Source organism: Danio rerio, chromosome 17, assembly GCF_052040795.2.
Source record: "Danio rerio strain M-AB ecotype USA chromosome 17, GRCz13ab, whole genome shotgun sequence".
In the NCBI taxonomy this organism is placed as follows: domain Eukaryota; kingdom Metazoa; phylum Chordata; class Actinopteri; order Cypriniformes; family Danionidae; genus Danio; species Danio rerio.
In genome coordinates this window covers 57393311-57417104 of record NC_141037.1, presented here as the reverse complement: position 1 = coordinate 57417104, position 23794 = coordinate 57393311, and the positions used below count along the sequence as shown (strand labels likewise).

The following is a 23794-nucleotide window of genomic DNA, read 5'->3' as shown; positions in this document are numbered from 1 at the left end:
TTTGAGTTGGTATCAAACCGGCGACCTTCCGCATGGGAGTCGGTTGCTCTAACAAGAAGCTAAAGACCATGGCCTCTACCGTCTGTCGCTAGAGCACCTATAGAGGTCAGAGGAGTGAGGTTTACCTGCACAGCACTTGCTAGCTGGCCTCCGTTACACTCACACCCCTAAACCTCACTCCTATCCAGGTCACGGCACCAATGTAACCCCGCTGGTCCTACACCACCCAAGCCACTCCGAGCTGGGATCGAACCAGCGACCTTCTGCATGGGAGTCGGTTGCTCTACCAAGGAGGCTAAAGACCATGGCCTCTAGCGTCTGTCGCTAGAGGACCTATAGAGGTCAGAGGAGTGAGGTTTACCTGCACAACACTTACTAGCTGGCCCCTTTTACACTCACCCCCCTAAACATCACTCCCATCAGGGTCACGGCATCAATACAACACCGCTGGTCCTGCGCCACCCAACCCGCTCCGAGCAGGTATCAAACCGTCGACCTTCCGCATAGGAGTCGGTTGCTCTAACCAGGAGGCTAAAGACCATGGCCTCTACCGTCTGTCGCTAAAGCACCTTTAGAAGTCAGAGGTGTGAGGATTACCTGCACAGCACTTGCTAGCTGGCCTCCGTTACACTCACACCCCTAAACCTCACTCCTATCCAGGTCACGGCACCTATGTAACCCCGCCGGTCCTACACCACCCAAGCCACTCCGAGCTGGGATCGAACCGGCGACCTTCCGCATGGGAGTCGGTTGCTCTACCAAGGAGGCTAAAGACCATGGCCCCTAGCGTCTGTCGCTAGAGGACCTATAGAGATCAGAGGAGTGAGGTTTACCTGCACAACACTTACTAGCTGGCCCCTTTTACACTCACCTCCCTAAACATCACTCCCATCTGGGTCACGGCACCAATGCAACACCGCCAGTCCTACGCCACCCAACCCGCTCCGAGCAGGTATCGAACCGTCGACCTTCCGCATAGGAGTCGGTTGCTCTAAGCAGGAGTCTAAAGACCATGGCCTCTAGCGTCTGTCGCTAGAGGACCTTTAGAGGAGTGAGGTTTACCTGCACAGCACTTACTAGCTGGCCTCCGTAACATTAGCATATCACTTCAGTTGTTATACGGTTTTCCAGTCCCATTAAGGGTTGATTTCTGTTATTTATTTAGAATAATACTTGTATATTAATATTAACAATAATTGTATTGACAGCACACACACACCTTCAATAGACAGCAATAGCAATGTAATATTTACCTTAAGGTGCATCAATAGAAGAAGCTGTATCAGTGATACTGTGGCTCAAAAAGGAATATGGAAAACTGTATTGTGAGTGTGTGTGTCTATAGTAATGCCTTTTGTTCAGTTTGTTTTATTTGTTTTATTAATTAATTAATTATTCTTGAATTAAAAATAAACATGTGAGATTACCTTTAAGGTAGTAGGGCTTCTTTAGGCCGTCGTGGTGCAGACGCACCTTCCGCTCTTCTGCATATCTGTGCCTCAAAGCATCTTCATGCAAATGCAGCCTGTCTCTCCTGACTGCTTCAGATGCCATCTTTTCCCTCAAAGCTTTGGTCCGCTCTGTTTCCAGTGCTATGGCCTTCTCCAGTAGTGACAGGTTGCCTTTGGTCATGTCAAAAACATCCTCCGAGCGGTCTGAGGTGACGGAAGTGGTGTCTTCATCGCAGTCCTGGAAGCCCTTGTGCTCTGCGGCGCAGCTGGAGAAAGTCTTGGATCGTGGGCTGAGCTGCTCTTCCAGCTTCATCAGGTTCACCATGTCGGAGTAATTCCTCTCCAGGACACGACACTCCTCAGGACTCTGATGCTGATGCTGCTGCTGCTGTTGGGTCTCTTGGTAAATATGAAGAGCCTGCTGGAAGGGATGCATGCGATTAAATGGCAAACAGTTAACTAACAAGAAGAGTTGTTTCAACCCAGGCTCATTCTGGAAACGTAGCCCTGCGAACGTTTATGGAGACCGCAAAATACGTCCCAGGAGGAACGTATTTGTGCAGTTTTTGTTTTCGCAAATCCACCTCTCGCGCCCGTTCTGTTCTTGTGTAAAAAAACAGTACCCCAACCCCCAAATATCAAACAACATGCATACCTGCTGGTTATTGTTGAGATGCTCGATTGGCTTGGTCTCGCTTAGCTTGCGTGCCAAGTCAAAGCACTGGTTGCGAAGACACTCCAAACTGCTGAGACAGACCTCTTCGTCACTCTTCTCAACCATCTGACCATTAGCAGTGGGTTTACCACAGTGTCCATTACCCGTGGACCCATTTCCGTTGCCACAGTCTGTATTCTCACTTCCGTCCTCCTGATAGTGATTCTCATGGAGGTTTTCTAAGAGCGAGACTCCGTGACCCTGCGCCAGGAGCTTCAGAGAGTCCACAGTCTCCCGCACCACATCGCTGTTCACATCCAGACTCAGCTCCCCTTTCTTTGAGCCCTCCTCATCCTCATCCTCCTCTTCATCTTCATCCTCCTCCTCATCCTCCTCCTCGTCCTCTTCTGCGCTGTTCGAAGAGTTGCTGTTCATCTCTGACTCGGTCATGGCCAGGTAAGCAGCATCTTCTGCAATCTTGCCCAGGTTAAGCAGAGACTTGGCCACCAGTTCGTCATAGTTGTCATATTCATCATTGTTGTTGTTGTCCTTCTCCATGGACGGGCTTTGTCTACTGGGGCTGCAATTCATATGGTCACTCTCTGTGAAAGAGAAACGTTTGTAATGAAATGATTGAGGTGACCAATCAAATCAAAGAGAGCAGGCTATAGTGTTGATTAGCTTCTAAAATGCAAGAGTGTGAAAACATCCAAATGAATCCTTTTCTCAGATGGTGATGTATTTTAATTACCACTTTGAAAAATCTTTTTAATTAATAATTTGATGCAGTGCACTCATCGTGTTGACCAGGGGTACCCAAACTTTTCAGCCCGTGACCCCCAAAATGACAATGCCAGTGACGTGCAACCCCCAATATCCTCTGAGGTGGTTGTAAATACAGAAATCTTGCATGCAATGGCGCACACACACCAACAGACCCAAGTCTATTCTTGGTTAAATTTTTAAATGTAAGTCAGTGCTGTAAATGGGAGAGAAAGTTTAACCTGGTGTTATAAAATCAGTCTGCTGCATCTGACGCTATTGCTGTGTCTTTAACGTAATGTGATTACCCAATTGGTCGCAATTCAATAGAACTAGTAACTAGAAGCTACTATAGTAACTATATAGTGTATAGTAACTACATAGTGTATAGTAACCATATAGTGTATAGTAACTACATAGTGTATTGTAACTACATAGTGTATAGTAACTACATAGTGTATAGTAACCATATAGTGTATAGTAACTATATAGTGTATTGTAACTACATAGTGTATAGTAACTATATAGTGTATAGTAACTAAATAGTGTATAGTAACTACATAGTGTATTGTAACTACATAGTGTATAGTAACTATATAGTGTATAGTAACTAAATAGTGTATAGTAACTACATAGTGTATTGTAACTACATAGTGTATAGTAACTATATAGTGTATAGTAACTAAATAGTGTATAGTAACTACATAGTGTATAGTAACTATATATAGTAACTATATAGTGTAAAGTAATTACATAGTGTATAGTAACTACATAGTGTATAGTTACTATATAGTGTATAGTAACTACATAGTGTATAGTAACCATATAGTGTATAGTAACTACATAGTGTATAGTAACCATATAGTGTATAGTAACTACATAGTGTATTGTAACTACATAGTGTATAGTAACTATATAGTGTATAGTAACTAAATAGTGTATAGTAACTACATAGTGTATAGTAACTATATATAGTAACTATATAGTGTATAGTAATTACATAGTGTATAGTAACTACATAGTGTATAGTTACTATATAGTGTATAGTAACTACATAGTGTATAGTAACTATATATAGTAACTATATAGTGTATAGTAACTACATAGTGTATAGTAACCATATAGTGTATAGTAACTATATAGTGTATAGTAACTATATATAGTAACTATATAGTGTATAGTAACTAAATAGTGTATAGTAATTACATAGTGTATAGTAACTACATAGTGTATAGTTACTATATAGTGTATAGTAACTACATAGTGTATAGTAACTATATATAGTAACTATATAGTGTATAGTAACTAAATAGTGTATAGTAATTACATAGTGTATAGTAACTACATAGTGTATAGTAACTATATAGTGTATAGTAACTACATAGTGTATAGTAACCATATAGTGTATAGTAACTATATAGTGTATAGTAACTATATATAGTAACTATATAGTGTATAGTAACTATATAGTGTATAGTAACTACATAGTGTATAGTAACTGTAAATAGTAACTATAGTGTATAGTAACTAAATAGTGTATAGTAACTACATAGTGTATACTGTAGTAACTATATAGTGTATAGGAACTTTATAGTGTATAGTAAGTATATAGTGTATAGTAACTACATAGTGTATAGTAACTATATAGTGTATAGTAACTACATAGTGTATAGTAACTATATAGTGTATAGTAACTACATAGTGTATAGTAACTATATAGTGTATAGTAACTACATAGTGTATAGTAACTACATAATGTATAGTAACTATATAGTGTATAGTAACTAGACAGTGTATAGTAACTATAAACGACAATTTTTTTCTCTTCAGTAGGTTATGGATAAAATATGGTAATTGTTATGGTTTAATAAAAATAAATAGATTTTTGGAAATCACCAGGCGACCCCCCTTTATTGTCCCGCAACTCCTCGGGGGGTCCTGACCCCGCTTTGAGAACCACTGGTGTCGACGAATGTTTTACATTCAATCCACTCACTCACTTTCCTTCAGCTTCGCCCTGATTTATCAGGTGTGAACACAGCAGAATGAACCACCAATTACTCTGACATATGTTTTATGCGGCAGATGCTCTTCTACTAATTCATGAACCCTCAGTGCTGGAAAACACCCATACAGTAATTCTGTCATAATTTCCAACTTGAACATTGTAAGTTGTAATATTTTTGCACATAGTGGTTCAAAAAGACCTAGTGGGACCTGGACCTACAGTAGTCGATACTTTGAAGTGAATCAAAAATGTTTTTTAGAATTGTCCAAGCACAAGAATAGGTGTTGTTCAAAAGCTTTAGAACTGCTTTGATGAAAGGTGATGATCCACTTTAAATGTTGACTACTGTATAGTGGGACTATTTTAATGTGCATTTATTACCTTGATGAATTACCATCTAACCCAGACAATTACCTACTAAGACCAATCATACCTGCCAATACTCACGTTTTTCCCGGGAGTCTCCCATATTTCAGACCCATCTCCCACCACCCTCCCGTTTTGTTATTTCTCCCAGAACACTCCTGTAATTTCACCCTGCCCCTGGTCCTCAGCTTTATTAGTACAGTCTGTAGCACCCCTGCGTCGCCAACTTTGGTTTAGTATCTGATCGCAGCGGCTGCCCAAAACCCAGTCCATAGTACAGTTACTATCATAGTACAGTTACTAACCCAGTTCTCAACTGTGTTATTCAGACAAACACCCAACACCTCCCCTCGGTTTCCTAGAACTTCAGAGACAAATGTTGGCAGGTATGAAACCAATAAACATGTCCAGAACCATAATCAGCTCTTAACCCACCAGTACTACTAAACCAGTCCCTAACCTTACACCTTTTTGCCAATGAATCAATTTGATTTTCAATCTTATTCTTCAATCATTCATTCATTTTCTTTTTTCGGCTTAGTCCCTTTATTAATCCGGGGTCGCCACAGCGGAATGAACCACCAACTAATCCAGTATATGTTTTATGGGGCGGATGCCTTTCCAGCCGCAACTGGGACAATTTAGCCTCCCCAATTCACCTGTACCGCATGTCTTTGTACTGTGGGGGGAACCGGAGCACCCGGAGGAAACCCTCGCGAATGCAGGGAGAACATGCAAACTCCACACAGAAACGCCAACTAACCTAGCCGAGGCTCAAACCAGCGACCTTTTTGCTGTGAGGCGACAGCATTACCTACTGCACCACCGCATCGCCCTATTCTTCAATCATCAATAGAAAATGTAAAATAAGCAACACTATTGTCTCAGTACTTGTGTAATCCATTGCATAGTTTATCTTATCTACTTGCAACATCAGAACGCTGAACAGATTAGAGCAACGCTTTTGACTGGTTGTTAATGAGCCAGTGTCTATGAAAGCACTAAAAAGCTGCCCATTTAGTGAGCATGCAGTTGACAACAGTCTGCTTACTAGATTTAAAGACAAGCCAATATCTTTGGTAAGGAAACACAGCGGAGAACAGGGGTTAATGCCAATATGAGCGGGAGTGTGATTGTTAATCAGACTGGAAGGCTCTGTCAGGTCTGTCCTGCTATGAGTTTCTGAAGTGGAAGAGACACATCTCACACCTGCCGCTGTCTTCAGCACACATTCAGACCACCAGAACAAACCAGCAAATATTCAGGAGAAAACCAGGTTAAAACAGACCATACTGATGCTGAAGAGGCAAGAACGGCATCTTGCGTGCGATTCAATTACGTTTAAGCTGTTTACGGCAAGCTCTTCATGGCCATTACTTTTGTTATAGCTTTTGTTAATGCTTTTACTAATTATACCAGTTCCAGCCCAGACTCATTGGAAAAACATGCCTCATTTCAAAATTAAAAAAATTCATTGCTCCAAGTACATCCCTTTGCATTTTCAGATGACAAATCCACAAGAGGGCGCTACTTTTTTATTATTATTATTATTATTTTTTTTTTACAGTTTTTTGCAAATCTGAAACACGTTGCTTTGGGTATATTTTGTTGTACATTTCAGGTAAATGTTCTTCTTATACATGTCCAGGAGAAGGTGGAGCTTGTCGTACAGATCACCTAGTGAACCCCAGAGCTAAACCCAACCGATAGTGTTTTCAGAAGCAGACATAAGTGGAAAAATTCTCTGCAGCCATTTAGATTTTCCTTCATTTCACAGCGCTTTTATCTCTTTGGAAGCGTGCATCATTGGACTCAAACCAACGCAATCTCACGGCAATTCGTAACTTTTTGATTTAGTGGCTAATTCGTATGAATTCGTACGATCTAATTTGTACAATTTAGTACGATTTGTTCATCACCCAATGACGGTTGGGTTTAGGGGCGGGGTTGGGTGCCACGTCTCCTTTTTAAAAATCGTACGACTCAACACGTCCAAACTAGCCACTAAACTGACAAAACATAAAATACTTGCGTTTCCTCGTGAGATCAGGCTGACTCAAACCTAAGCACTCTGCACACAACACCGTATAAAGTGAGCTACGAGCAAACTGACCATGCCAGAAAAGTTGACCATTCAGAGATAAATAGGTGATGCATAACAAATCCTAGACAGCATAAAGATGTTTTGTGGTATATGTTTGGTGTTGTGTGAATAACAGCAGAAAAATAATCCTTTATTTATCAATAATACGCCCCTGTAAACATCATTAGTCTGAAAAGGAACAGAATTTGTTGGCATCACACTGCCCCCTAGTGTTCATTTCGACCAAAAATCTGCAGTCAAACATATATCTTTGAGTATGTTTTTGCAGTTTCACAAACATATCGATTAAAGCATGTATTTCCAATGAAAAGAGGCTGTTTGTTTACCAGAATTAACTAAACCACTGAGCGACCTTCCTGCTGTGAGGTGACAGTGCTAACCACTGAGCCATCATGTTGCTCATGTACCAATAACTTGTCAATAAACTCAACTTAACTTGCTAAAGCTGTCCTACCTAAAATAATAACCGCTGCAATGCTTTACAATCTTTAGGAATGGACAAATCACTTTGAGAATCGAAAGATTATATATATTATGATTCTTACATATTATATTAAAGAGCCCCTATTGTGGGTTTTCGAAAATGAGCTTCAATGTAGTGTGTAACACAGATCTAAGTGAAGTGAAGTATCCAGCTAAGGCTTAAATCTGAAAGTGGACAGTTTTTAAAACCATTGATTCATCTAAAAAAAAGAGTCGACTCATAGTCGTTAGAATGAATCGTCTTCATAACGAGTCTTTAGCCGTTTTTAGCGTGACGTGACTACGAAACATAACTGTCGTAGGTGCAAACCCGGGAAAATTTAAACCTGCGCCAGGCCCACTAACACAGACTAGCAGATCCTGAAGTCATGAGTCAAGAAGACGCTCTGCTTACCTGGATATTATTGGAAGTGTGAGGGGAAATAATTGATTCGGCAGTCTACACGCTTACAGTGGGCGATTCATTCGTTTGTTAAAGGAAGGATCAGAAAAGACTGGTGTATGAGACTTGTGAGAATGGGCAGACAATACACCAGGGGTGCGTGCAAAATAAGGCCAGTTTATTAGGCACAAAGGCAGCCTGCAACACGCTGGTGAGCACTACAACCCCCTGGCTGGGGATGGGTTCTTTGGGCAAAGCAGAGTACAGGTAAGCCCTGAAAACATATAACACTTCAGGCAAGAGGTGCCACAGCAATAGTTGCAAATAGATATGATCTAAGTTACAGCTGAGAAGGGAGAAAAGCTCGGTCACGGAAATCACGCACAGTAAATGATGTGCACGCTATCGGTTTCACTTTCACTGCTTAGTGCCGTTTATACTTCCCGTGCAGGGGGTTTTGACGGTCACGGGGTTATCGCCCGGCCTGTCTGCCGGGGGCTTGACAAACCGCGCTGGGCATTTGTCTAGCACTGAACGCTGTCGACCAATCGCAACAGGCTGTCATCGGTCCAATCAGCGCAAATTAGCTCAGCGCTAAGGAGGGGTTTGGGAACAAATGAATCGCTGAACGGTTCATATGGGAGTCGCTGGGATAATTGTGTAAAAATAAATGCATATTTTAAGACCATGAAAGTGTTTTTTGACCTTGCGTGCATATCAGTATGTTGTTGGAGACCCATATAACCGAAATATGACCCTTTTTCATGTATAATATGTGCTCTTTAAGAATGTATATATATTTTGAAATGGTGGAAAATTCAGTTCTGCTGAAGTTAGGGTTAGGGTTCTCCAGAAGTAAGTTCTCCTTAAAGTCTGAGTGACTTATATTACAGTATATTGATGTACTTACAACTGAAAATGAATATTAAGTAGGGGGCGGGGCCAGGCCCGGATTGGCTAATCGGGAGGACCGGGAGAATTCCCGGTGGGCTGGTCCGTTTTTTGGCCGCGAGGGCCGGTGTCCCTAGCTCCAGTATCTGTCGCTCTCAGCAGTCACACTTTTTAAAAATAATTTATTTATTTACTTGACCACAGCCTTCTTATTCATTATTTTACCGCAGTTCTGCTCTATTTATCTATTTTTTCGTAGCCTCGTGAGCAAGATGGAGCCTACAGGTTAATGATGATATACCTGGATAAGTCACCATTCAATGTACAGCTGTTGTGGTACAGTGGTTAGCACGTTAAGGTACGACACTGTGATCCTGGGTTCGGTCCTCGTCGGAGAAACATTCTTTTTTTTTTTTTTTATTGTTAAGACAAATAATGCTGTAAGGGTTGTTGATCATTTTAAGTTCTAAAACAGCTGTTTTCTCAAAAAAGACGTGATAGTGTAATTAGAAACTGAATTGGAAATGACCTTATTTTAATATAGTCAGTGGTGAACTGAGGTGGGCCGGTCTAAGGCTTGAAACTCCAGGGCTGAAAAAGAGTCCCACTCCGGCCCTGGGCGGGGCTTATTTGTGCATCATTCTCCTATAGCAAACTAACAGTGAGTGGGTTGAGGTTGAGAATATTGTGTCTCAAAACGGACGTCATCAGAAAAGGAGCACCCCTCCAAAGCAAATAGTCAGACTTTAAGTTTAACTTAAGTAAATAACGATGGGCGCTTGCAAAATAAACACTGCAAATTTAGATTTGCACACAGACTTTAAAGTTCTTTAAAGCTGCACAAGGTGTTATAAGACCCTGAGTTGTTAAAGCTTTAAGAGTTGTGCCAGTGCCGGACGCTCACCTTCAGCAGTGTGTGTGCTTGTTTGTGTGTGTGTGTGTGTGTGTTTGGAGGAACTGTGCACTTCGATAGGCTGTTTTTAGCCTGATACTGAGACCAGACTGAAGGTCACCACAAAATCATCCAACTGCACCTCGAATTACGGTGACCTTCTTGCAAAGATGCCAAACTGCCAAATTACCTCCTCCACCCCTCTGGAGGCTGAAACACTCACTTCACATGCAGCTCTGCTTCTGTTTCTAAACCCAAAAATAAGACCTGATTTCAGTTATTCAACACTATCAAACCCCTGTATCGTACTTGATATGTGCATTTCTGAAATAACTACAGCAAAAACCTGTTGCACACAATCTAATGTATTCATCCATTCCTTCGTTGCAACCGTATTGAAATCACTCAGAGCGGCCATGTAGCAACTACATATGGGGATCAATGATACTGTGAATACTGTAACATCTGCAATTATCTAAAGTAAATAATAAATGCAAGATGTACACACATACAGACCCTTACAGTATCCGATATGATACTAATTACATTACATTTAGTCCTTATTTGGGTCCAAAAACAACATGCAACATATAGGAGCAAACCTCTTTTATGTGTCTTTAATCTTCCCCAGCACATGTAGCCTCTGTTAGAAAGTAATTCCGTCACTCTGAGTTCATAATCGTCCAGAAGGTGATGATAATAGTTTAGGTTGCTGAAAGAATCATTTGCTCCTTTGTTTTTTCAGGATTCTCCTTTGTTTTTTCATGCTTCACTCTTGCGTTTGTCCGTTTCTTAAAGGATCGGATGTCAGAAGAACTTCAATAATCACACACGCGTTATTATAACCAGCTCAAGAAGTTTATTATTTCAATATTTAGTACGAGCTCTCTCTCGAGAAAGAGAAACAGCTCACACTTTTAGACGGCCTTGTAAAAACTACAGGGCACAGGGTAGATTCTGTTCCTTTTCTTGGCTTTGTGGCTGTTCATAAAGACAACGACAAGGTTTGTTTGAGCTCGGGTCGACCATGGCTCGTTATTATAGGTATATATTATTACAGTGTAATGTCTCGGCTGTGTATTTAAAATTGGCACTTCTTTGTTTTCATTCTCCTGAGCTAGTGATGTTTCTCTGTAAATCAATAGCGTTCAGAAGCACGTCTAGCTCCTCCTTTTGGTAACCTTTTGTTGTGCTAAGTACCCTTTGGAAAGGGTACTGAAAAAGTGGTATGGTACGGTTCGCTTTTTTGAAACGGCCATAAAAGCGTACAGACCTGTACTGCACCACCTTAGCAATGCCTTAGCAACTAACATGCAACCATTAAGAGCCTAGCAATCACTCACTCTACCCTTCTCTAACAACCTCCTACAACACTCTAGCAACTGCCTAGCAGTCCCCTAGCATTCATTTAAACTAACTTAGCAAGTACTTAAACCAACCCAGGCTCATTTTAATTATGTACTGTGTACTGTGTATACATTTCTAGAGAGCGCCAAATACATCCCAGGAACTATGTTTTTTTTTTTTTTTTTTGCAATTTTTGTTTTCGGAAATCTGCAAGAGGCCGCTGTGATCTCAAATTTCTCTTACGAGTGCCATTTGTGGCTGCTCTTTTTGCATAAATCCACCAGAGGACACTGTCGACTGAACAACCAACCATTCCCCCAACCAACCCCTTTCCCTAAACCCAACTGATAGAGTTTTAAAAAGCACCGATTGACCAGCGTCCACCCACTTCCCTAAACCCAACCGACAGTGTTTTAAAAAGCAATCCAGAAAAAGAATAGCCCTCGTGGCCGCCTGGTATTTACCACGTTTTTCTCACCCTGTTATTTTCTTGTTTGTTTTAATTTTGCCTTTTGTTTTTGTCTTCCCCACTTCCTGGAACAATTATTTGCCAGACTGGAACCCTGTCATCACGGTCAACTAAAATTGCAATCCAACGAGCCACTGGACAAACTGGTAACAGCAGAAAAGCAGTCCACACGGAGGTAAGCAATCAGCTGCTTGCGCGAAAAGGATGGGCATCATTCTGCCCTGTAACATTCGTTGTAAAGACGAAATGCAGCCATATTTAGTTCTGGCTACATAATTCACGATCTTCAGAAATTTATACAGGGGTACATTTTCAGAAAGAGCCTGTGTTGGCTTGAACTCATTCATTCATTAATTTTCTTTTCAGCTTAGTCCCTTTATTAATCCGGGGTCACCACAGCGGTGTGAACCACCAACTTGTTCAGCACATTTTTACGCAGCGGATGCCCTTCCAGCCGCAACCCATCCCTAGGAAACATCCACGCACACACTCATTCACACTCATACACTACAGACAATTTAGCCTACCCAATTCACCTGAACCGCATGTCTTTGGACTGTGGGGGAAACCGGAGCACCCGGAGGAAACCCACGGGAATGCAGGGAAAACATGCAAACTCCAAACAGAAACGCCAACAGAGGCTAGAACCAGCCACCTTCTTGCTGTGAGGCGACAGCACTACCTACTGCGCCACTGCGTCACCCTGGCTCAAACTGTAAACTAGAATACCCTAGTAGCCACCTAGCAACCTTCTAATATAGCTGATTTTGATGAACTACATTGGCCGTAGTGTGTAAATAGGAGAGTGTGTGTGCTTCCTAGCACTGGGGGCTGTACTCTCAGTCAGTGCGTAAATTGTGAAATGCGAGGTCCCGGAACAGATAACTGGGGTAACTGATCCGGCATGCTACCAGAGGAGGGTGACGTGTTGCAGACAGAAGTGATGAGCCGGGGTGGGTTGGGTTGGGGTGGTTGTAGGGGATGTGTTGCGTACTGTAGTGAAGAGAGGTGGGGGTGTCGCGGATGAAAGTGAAGACAGGGGGTGGGTGTTTGTGAAGAGGACTGTATTGAAGAGGGGTGGGGGTGTCACGGGCTGTGGGAGTGGCCTAAAAACTGGGTGGATGTTTGGTGTAGGTGATTTTGGTGTCGCGGAAGAAAGTGAAGAGTGGGGGAAGAGAGGGGTGTTGCGGACAAAAGTGATAATCCAGGGTTGGGGTGGTGGGGGGGTGGATGTTGTAGGGGATGGGGTGTTGCAAACAATGTTGAAGAAGGGGAGGGGGGCAGTGTCGCAGACAAAAGTGAAGACCGGAGAGGGGAGTGGAGTGTCGCAGATGAAAGTGAAGAGTAGGGGCTTAGACAAGTGTCACGGACCAAAGTGAAGAGGGTTGGGGAGTTTTGGAAGAAAGTGAAGTGCAGGGCAGGGCGGGGTGCATGTAAGGAGGGGGATCGGTAAAATGAGGTGCTGGATCAGATTTTAGAGGTGCCGGATCCGGATCTGACCGGACTTGACCAAATTAAGCCCTGCTTTTAGTATTAGGTTGCAGCTGCAAGGGCATCCTCTGAGTAACTGATAGTTCATTCCGCTGTGGCAACCCTTGATAAAGCAGGGAATATACCGTAGGACAGTGAGTGAGTGATTTTACTCTGTTTTATATCAAGTGGAGTGTCCTTTACTTTAACTGTATCAATGCCCGCTGTTTATTTATGGTACAATTCCCAGGAGAAATAAAGAGATTTGATATTTGTGCCCTCACCTATTTCATGAATCTGCTCCTCATCCTCTTCCTCCTCATCCTCTACCTCGTCCTCATCTTCCTCATCCTCCCCGTCTCTTTCCACTGCTCCCTCCTCTTCCCCATCCTCCACCACTTCATCGTCCTCCTCCAACACTTCCTCTTCCTCCTGCTCCACCTCTTCCTCTTCTCCATTAATCACTTCCACCTCCTCCTGTTCATACTGCTCTTCATTGTCCGTATACTCCTCTTCCTCATCCTCTTCTTCGTGCATCTCCTCTATTTTGTGGGTCGTGTAGCATTTCTGGTCTACCACGGTAAGGAAGACCTTTCTTTTGGCTGCGGGCTCCAGCGCGTGAGTCTCCAGGGGTTTCCTCTTCTTGGCCACGGGACAGCCATACACACTGGACAGGGAGAGATAAGGAGAAGACAATTAACTAGCTGGATGGAGATTTGTTGGGTTTAGTACAGTCGAGTGCACTCCAGACTAGGGTGCATCATTCATGCCACACAGGCTGAAGGAGCTCTGAACTGGGACAAATATAGCAGGCTGCGTGCCAAATCATTTATGGGTTACACAAGTGGAACAATCAATAGGCATTAGTCAAGCAAGACACCACGGCTATGTCTAAAATCACCTACTATTTGAGTATGTACTACATTTGAATTTACCATGATCCCATGTTCTTTGTAGTACGAGTGTGAGTAGTGTGAATGGAATTGGAACCAACTACATCTGATATTTGTCATTATCACATGACCTACCTGTGCTACTTGTGTTGCTTCACTCACATTCATGAATTATCTAGCACTGCATTATGGGATAGTAAGGGTGTCACGATTCTCCAAATCCTTAAATCGATTACAATTCCATTCTAAAGTCACGGTTCAATTCGATTCTCGATTTAAAAAAGAAAAATTTGAAAGCACAAGCTATGCCATTTTAATGCTGCGTTCACACCAGACGTGGAACACGCATCAAGCACGAGTGATTTACATGTTAAGTCAATGCAAACGTGCGAATAGACATCCTGCGGCGCGATACGCGCGAATGGCGCGGAGCGAATGACGCGAATGACACAGTGCAAATAGCGTGATACGCACGAGGCGAATTGAGCATTTTGCGCGTTTGACGCGTGAAAGAATCTCTCGAGTTCGAAAATCTAAACTTCAGCAGAAATTTGCGTCACGTTAACCAATCAGAAGCTTGCTCTTGTGGGGGCGTGATTGTGACGTAGAACCTGTTGATGGTGTCCCAGGGGAAATCCTCCAGGCGACACCGACAACAAGTCATCAAACTGGGCTTGGCTCAGTCAGAAGCACCCTTGAAAGCCTTCGTGATCCAGGTTCAGTTTCTGGAGGAGTTTATGAGCTCACAGAGCTGGATGCACCTCTAAAAGTGTGTAGTGGACTCAGACACGGTCCTATACGTATAGACGCTGTTTTTCAGCCTTCATAAAGTACATTAACACTGTTATATTCTTCATAAAATTCATGTTAGCCTTTTAGCAACGAAGCTACAGTCACCGGGCAGACAGAAGCCCTGTTCGTCACGCGAATCTGCATCTGTTCTGAAGTGAATTTGACACGCGAATGAAGCAGATTTGACGCGCGAATGAAGCGGGGTTTGACGCACGAATGAAGCGAGTAAACTCAAATGTTCACACGGCTATTTACGCGCGAATAGCGTGATTTATCCGCGCGTTCCGCGTCTGGTGTAAACACAGCATTAGACTTTCATGCACTATAATAACATCTGACCTTAGTGCGCTGTGACAGTCATGAAGCTCTTGTCACGATCGTGGTTGGGGGAAAAGGAGCGAGGACCCAAGTGAAAGGTTATTTATTTATAATAAAATAAAATAAAAGGCAAAATAAATAACCCCGAGGGGGAAAACACTAATGAAACAAACAATCAAAACAAACTAGGATGGAAAGACTGGCGGGGATCAGGACTGGAACACGGCAACAAGACAAGGCTACAAATGATGGCATATGATGACGAACTGGCACAGGACAGCAGACATGAGGGGATTTTAAACAGAAGTAAATTAACACACAAACAGATGAACATAATTAACTAATAATGGGTTAACAAGGAGGGTGGGACTGGACAATAGACGGGAGAGCACATGACACAGAGAGACAACACAAGCCATGCGCTCACATAAAACAAGACTAGAACACGCAGCCAATGAGAGAACTCATTAACCACGTTGCGCCACGTGCTAAACACAACACCAACAGAAGACTGAACGCAAGACACAAGTACATGATGAATGAAAACACTCACCGTGCCCTCACACACGCAGCGTGCATGTTTCATCCCAGCGCCGACCAAAACCGAAACCAACTGGACTGAGACACTGGGAATGAAACACCACGCTGCAGACAGACGAACGTGAACACCCGGACGGGAGCGTGCACCTGCAAACACGCAAAGACCTCACGCACCCGCATCAAGCGGGGACGCACACGGTCCATGCGCGTTCACAAATGGCGCCCATACAGAGACACACACAATGACAAAACAAGTGCTCCACCCAAGAAAACTCGAGCCGAGCACAACAGGACAGGACTAGACAGAGCTAGTGTCCGGACTCCAAAACAAGAATTTACAAGACCAGAGTGGCAGAACCCTGACAGCTCTGTGTTGCTCTGGAGGTCCAGCAATCTGTAGTCAAGGCTACTAAATGTGCACTGCTAAGACCTTCAAAAACTTTCTCCTTCACATTATTGTACATGGAGGGTATCACTCTCAGAAATAAAGGATACACGAGCTGTCACTGGGGTGGTACCTTTTCAAAGGGTCCATATTGGCACCTTAACCTTCCTATCGTGTTTGGGTCATATCTGACCGATTTACAACTTAAATCACTCATTAATATTGTGTTTTACATCTGATTGCCTCAAGGCCTTATCATATCCTCCACAGTGTGCACTTGAACATATAAAAATTGTTAATCACCTGTTTCATTGAATTTTAAGTGTTTTAATCAACCTTGTTACACCTGTGGTGTTCCCGGTCAAAAGTGACCGCCATGGTAAATGAATGCAGACTATATTCATTCATCAGACAGAAAACATCCCCACACACACTACCCCAACTCACTCACTCACTCACTCACTCACTCACTCACTCACTCACTCACTCACTCACTCACTCACTCACTCACTCAAAATGTAAGATTTTTAAAAGGAGGCGTGGCACCCTCCTTATATAACCTAAACCCAATCGTCATTGGGGCTAAGCAAATAGTATTCTTTCTTTCTTTCTTTCTTTCTTTCTTTCTTTCTTTCTTTCTTTCTTATTTTTGTTTATCTATTTATTTACTGGCTGCTCCAGTTTCCCCCACAGTCCAAAGGCATGCGCTATAGGGGAATAGGGTAAGCTAAAATTGTCTGTAGTGTATGTGTGTGAATGAGGGTGTATGGGTGTTTCCTAGTTGTGGGTTGCAGCTGGAAGAGCATCCGCTGCATAAAAAATATGCTGGATAAGTTGGCGGTTCATTCCGCTGTGGCGACCCCTGATGACTAAAGGGTCTAACCCGAAAAAAATGAATGAATGAATGAATGAATAAAATAAATAATTAAATTAAATATTCAAATATGATAAAATAATTTAATTTAATTTAATTAATGAATACAATTTTTAATAAATTAATAAATTAAACAAAATAAAATGAAATGAATTTAAATAAAATAAAATAAACAAATATTAAAATAAATAAACAAATAAAATAAAATAAAAATAATAATTAAATTGAATTAAATAAATAAATAAAATAAAAAATAATTTAAAAATAATTAAATAAAATAAATAAATAAAACAAAATTAAATTAAATGAATTTAAATTAAAAACATACTCGGACATTGCCTCATGTAAAAATGACACCCACCAATAGGGTACCCTTTAGGCAATGAAAACGCAAGTCTGACCCCAGATTAATAAAGAATGAATGAATAAAACCAGACGTGTCAATTTCATCATCCAACACTTGTATATAGTGTATAGTGTCAAATATACTTTATAATCAAACTATCATACGAGTTTAATTCCAATAGCATTCTTTGTCAACAAGAAGCAGGTGAATTGGAAAGCTTGTGCACATTTATTTATTTATATGATCAGCTGCTTTCTGAACAGCTGCTATTTGCTCATGTTTTTTTTTTCTTTTCTGAGAAATCATATTCATCTAAATGTCACTTGTACAGCATCTGGATCTTATCCAACTTCTAATCAGAGAATAAAAAACACCTCTGGCGAAAGTATAATAGGACACCGAATCGCATTCTGTCTGCTGTATGTATCATGTGCCCAAACACACACACACACACACACACACACACACACGCGCACACACCTTGCAGCTGTGAGATTAGGAGTTGATTAATTGCATTTCATGCCTTCAGCCAATATATATTTTTTTCTAGATCCTGCCAGGAGCAGAAGCAGGTGATTTTATCATCCAATAATCAGTGTATTGATCCAGCATTGAGACCAGCAGACATGAATCCTTTTTATTTTGGCCGGCGAAAGTGAGTAACAATCCGTTCTTCAACCCAGCAGGTCACATTCAGCCTGCAAACTCCACATTTGCTTTCCTCTATTAAATGTGACATGCAAATATGTTTGCAGAGCCTGCTACAAGATGGATTTCCTTTATGCACCTTCTCTACAATAAATGTGTATGAGTGCACTGTATATGTGCTCAATTAGGGCCAGGTTTGAGACAGTTTGTTCTAATTTTTTATTTTATTTTTTTATCAGGATTGGGCTAGTTTTGATTGGTAAACATAATTTTAAACAAAGCTTTGAGGGATTAAATAAGTTGAAGGGAATCCTTATTTTAAAAAGTAACTTACTATTTATTTTAACTACAGAAGAATAAAATTATGTCATCCTTTACTACCTTTATTTGTTACAAAATTGAGTTTTTTTCTTCAGTTGAACACAAAGGAAGATAAATGAAAAATGCTGGGGTAAAACAGCCATTTACTCTATGATTGGCCTTAGAGTTAGTTTTGTTCTAGATTGCACTGATCTTGATTGGCTATTAGGCTAGTTTTGATCAGGATTGGGCTAGATTTGATCAGGATTGGGCTAGTTTTGAATGGCCATTGTGCAAGTTTTGTTCTAGGTTGGGCTAGTTTTGATTGGAACGTTAGGTTAGTTTTGATATGCTCTTGGGCTAGTTTTGATTGGGATTGGGCTAGTCTTGATTGGCCATGAGCTAGTTTTGATTTGTCATTGGGTTAGTTTTGATTGGGATTGGGCTAGGTTTGATTGGCCATTGGGCTAGTTTTGATTGGGATTGGGCTAGTTTTGACTGGGATTGGGCTAGGATTGATTGGCCATTGGGCTAGTTTTGATTGGGATTGGGCTAGGTTTTATTGGCCATTGGGCTAGTGTTGTTCTAGGTTTGGCTAGTCTTGATTGGACCATTAGGTTAGTTTTGATATGCTATTGGGCTAGTTTTGATTGGGATTGGGCTAGTCTTGATTGGCCATTAGGCTAGTTTTAATATGCTATTGGGCTAGTTTTCAATGGGATTGGGCTAGATTTGATTGGCCATTGGGCTAGTTTTGACTGGGATTGGACTAGGTTTGATTGGCCATTAGGCTAGTTTTAATATGCTATTGGGCTAGTTTTCAATGGGATTGGGCTAGATTTGATTGGCCATTGGGCTAGTTTTGACTGGGATTGGACTAGGTTTGATTGGCCATTGGGCTAGTTTTGATTGGGATTGGGCTAGGTTTGATTGGCCATTGGGCTAGTTTTGACTGGGATTGGACTAGGTTTGATTGGCCATTGGGCTAGTTTTGATTGGGATTGGGCTAGGTTTTATTGGCCATTGGGCTAGTGTTGTTCTAGGTTTGGCTAGTCTTGATTGGACCATTAGGTTAGTTTTGATATGCTATTTGGCTAGTTTTGATTGGGATTGGGCTAGTCTTGATTGGCCATTAGGCTAGTTTTAATATGCTATTGGGCTAGTTTTCAATGAGATTGGGCTAGATTTGATTGGCCATTGGGCTAGTTTTGACTGGGATTGGACTAGGTTTAATTGGCCATTGGGCTAGTTTTGATTGGGATTGGGCTAGGTTTGATTGGCCATTGGGCTAGTGTTGTTTTAGGTTTGGCTAGTCTTGATTGGACCATTAGGTTAGTTTTGATATGCTATTGGGCTAGTTTTGATTGGGATTGGGCTAGTCTTGTATTGGCCATTAGGCTAGTTTTAATATGCCATTGGGCTAGTTTTCATTGAGATTGGGCTAGGATTGATTGGCCATTGGGCTAGTTTTGATTGGGATTGGGCTAGGATTGATTGGCCATTGGGCTAGTTTTGATTGGGATTGGGCTAGGTTTGATTGGCCATTGGGCTAGTTTTGATTGGGATTGGGCTAGGTTTGATTGGCCATTGGGCTAGTTTTGGTTGGGATTGGGCTAGGTTTGATTGGCCATTGGGCTAGTTTTGATTGGGATTGGGCTAGGTTTGATTGGCCATTGGGCTAGCTTTGATATGCCATTGACGTAATTTTGTTCTAATTTGGGCTAGTCTTAACTGGCCATTGGACTAGTTTTGATATACTTTTGGACAAGTTTTGATATGCTATTGGGCTAGTTTTGATTGGTCATTGGGCTAGTTTTATTCAGTCATTGGGATAGTTTTGATTGGCCATTATGATAGTTTAAATTTGATTAGTCATTGTGATATTTTTGATTGGACGTTGGTTAGTTGTGATTTGCTATTGGGCTAGTTTTGATTAAGATTGCGCTGGTTTTGAATGGTCATTGGGATAGTTTAGGCTAGTTTTGATCAGTCATTTAAAAAGTTTTAATTGGCCATTTGGAAAGTTTAGCCAAGTTTTGATTCGGCATTGGGCTAGTTTTGATATGTGATTGGGCTAGTTTGATATGCGATTGGTCTAGTTTTGGGCTAGCTTTTATTGACCATATTGGGATAGTTTTGATGGGGCATTTTTATTAGTTTTGGACATTTTTTATCCCTGTTTGGGCTTTTGATTGTCCCATGGGCTACATTTGATATGCTATTGGGCTAGTTTTGATTGTGATTGGGCTAGTTTTAATATACTATTAGGCTAGTTTTGATCAAGATTGGTCTAGTTTTGATTGGACATTAGACGAGTTTTGATCGAGATTGGGCTAGATTTGATTGGACATTGGACTAGTTTTGTTCGAGATTGGGCTAGTTTTGATATGCCATTGAGGTAGTTTTGTTCTAATTTGGGCTAGTCTTAACTGGCCATTGGACTAGTTTTGATATGCTATTGGGCTAGTTTTGATCAGGATTAGGCTAGTTTATTCAGTCATTGGGATAATTTTGATTGGCCATTATGATAGTTTAAATTCGATTAGTCATTTTGATATTTTTGATTGGACATTGGGTTAGTTTTGATCTGTTTTTGGGCTAGTTTGATGTTATTGGGCTAGTTTTGAATGGCCATTTGGATAATTTAGGCTAGTTTTGATTAATCATTGGAATAGTTTTGATTGGCCATTTGAAAAGTTTAGGCTAGTTTTGACTGGACATTGGGCTAATTTTGATATGCGATTTGGGTAGTTTTGATTGGCCAATGGCCTAGATTTGATCTAGTTTTTATTGACCATATTGGGATAGTTTGGATGGGGCATTTTTATTAGTTTTGGACTCTTTTTATCCCTGTTTGGGCTTTTGATTGTCCCATGGGCTACATTTGATATGCTATTGGGTTAGTTTTAATCGGGATTAGCCATTGTGCTAGTATTGAAATGCCATTGGGCTAGTTTTCTTTTTTTTTGTAAAAACCTGGCAACCCTGCCACATATTTTGCAGAGTCTCTTGACATGGACAGGCAGTGCTGCTCAGCTCTAAATGAAGCAGTGTCCATCTCTCTGCCGCCCAGCTGACTGGCAGCTTCCATCTCCCAGAATGTAAGTTTATTGGGCTGACCCCTCCATCGGAGCACTATTTCATCTGGGAGATCCTGACCGGCAGCTCATTCCAGGCTTGACACCGCACACGGCTCCCCGGCTCTCCAGAGATGACTCCTCCATGCCGTGATCAATAGTGCTTGCGACCAAACATCGCAAAAGCACATTAAAATGCCACTCATCCTGTCTGATGGCCCTCCAAATAAATCAGGTGGTGTTCCTGCAGGCCTGGAGCTGCGACCGACTGTCTCATCGCATTCGTGTCCGTCAATCCAGCTGCACATGCAGTTCTCAGAGATGCACTGAAGCGACAGAAAGCTAGACTGACAGACCTATAATGAATGCTGCAGCATGTATTCATGAACAAAGGCAATCGATACTGGATGAAATGTCATATTTCTTATAACACTGCTGTCAGGAATACTTGACTGCCATCATTCTGCTGTCGATTATGTAAGGCGTAATGTACAGTCAGCTGGTTATTATTGCAGCACAATCCCGTCTGCATGGCTTGGCAGTGATTATCACCCTGTTGAGGTTTATTTAGCAGTAATGATGTCTGCCATACACAGTGCTGAAACACAGAAGGACATGTTTTCAAGATGAAATTCAAATGTCTTCCTCAAGACAAGTGAGAAAGTATTATAAAGCACTTTAAACATACAACTGAGGAAATCCTGACACCTGCTTCTACAGTTATGGCAAAATTTAGTCAATACCATATAATCATTAATTGTTTTGTTTGATTGTCCTATCTTTTGTTCATTCATTCATTTAAGAAAGTATTATGCAGACTTTTAAATATAAAACTGAGGAACTCCTGGCACTTGCCTTCTACAGTTTATGTATAAATTCAGTCAATATCATATAATCATTTGTTTTTTTGTTACTTTGCTCATTTATTCATTTGTGTGGTCATTCGAGAAAATATTCTAAATATCTTTAAAAATAAAATGGAAAATATCCTGACACTTGCTTACTTCTGCAATTCATTTATAAATTTAGCCAACATCTTATAATTGTTTTTTTTTTTTTGTTCATTCGTTCTTTCATTCGTTCGTTTGTTTGCTCGTTGGGGAAAGTATTACAAGGACCTTTAAATATAAAATTGAGGAAATCCTGACATTTGTTTCCTACTTCAGTTCATGAATAAATGTAGTCAATATCAAATGTGTTTTTTTTTTGTCCATTTGTTTTGTTATTAATTTGTTTGTTCATTCAAAAAAGTATTATAAAGATCTTTAAATATAAAATTAAAAAAATCCTAAGACTTTTTTCAACAGTTCATGACTAAATTTAATCAATATCACATAATCATTTCTTTTTTCATTTGTTCGTTTGTGCACTCATTTGATTGTTTCTTCGTTCAATCAAGAAACGATTATAAAGGACAAAATTTAGTCAAAATCTCATAATCATTGGTTTTTTGTTCATTTGTTTTTTATTCATTTGTTTGTTCATTCAAGAAATTATTATAAAGATCTTTAAATGTAAAATTGAGAAAATTGCCCTGTCAAAGATCTCTCTATGTATTGACCAAATTATTACTCACTGCCAGCAGCAATTCTCACACTTGATTAATAAAGCATAACAAATAACATGCAAGTTTTAAATTGTAATAGTCATCATTACTGCAAACTTATATGAGTGATTATATCATTAAATGTGGAGGGGGGCCTTACAATATTTTCCGGGGAAATATGGGATCACAGGCAAAAAAAAAAAAAAAAAGTTTAATTAATAAGTAATATAAATTAAATAAATAAGTAAAATATAATACAATAATTTGATAAATAAAATTGTAAATAAATTAATAAATTTAACAAAATAAAATAAAATGATTTTAAATTAAATAACGTTAAATAAATGAACAAATATTAAAATAAATACACAAATAAAACAAAATAAAAAATAATAATTAAATTGAATTAAATAAATAAAATATTAAAACATAAAAATATTTTCTTCGTTCAATCAAGAAACGATTATAAATGATAAAGTTTAGTCAAAATCTCATAATCATTGGTTTTTTGTTCATTTGTTTTTTATTCATTTGTTTGTTCATTCAAGAAATTATTATAAAGATCTTTAAATGTAAAAATTGAGGAAATCCGGACTCTTCCTTCCTTCTACAGTTCATGACTAAATTTAATGAATATAGTACAATCGTTAGTTTTTTTCATTTGTTTATTCATTCTTTCATTCATTCGTTCGTTCATTCAAGAAAATATTATAAAGTTGTTTGAATATGAAATGAAAGAAATCTTGAGACTTATTTTCTTTCTACAGTTCATAAATTGATTCATTATAGTATAAC

General features: G+C 40.4%; 1 protein-coding gene across 5 annotated transcripts in view; it reads right to left on the bottom strand.

The window, feature by feature from the left end:
- myt1lb (myelin transcription factor 1-like, b) overlaps positions 1-23794 on the bottom strand; it is a 165311-nt gene that overhangs the window by 54210 nt on the left and 87307 nt on the right. For 3 of the 5 annotated variants that reach the window (XR_015513861.1, XM_087291119.1, XM_087291121.1), the window contains exons 5-7: positions 13565-13947; positions 2107-2708; positions 1428-1872 (exon numbers count right to left, since the gene is read on the bottom strand). Coding sequence is in view for 4 of the 5 variants with exons in the window: in XM_087291119.1 (XP_087147245.1) it covers positions 1428-1872; positions 2107-2708; positions 13565-13947 (1430 nt within the window). In the remaining variant the exon portion in view is untranslated. The remainder of the gene's footprint in view (positions 1-1427; positions 1873-2106; positions 2709-13564; positions 13948-23794) is intronic. The other 2 variants (XM_087291120.1, XM_087291122.1) reach the window with 1 other exon arrangement.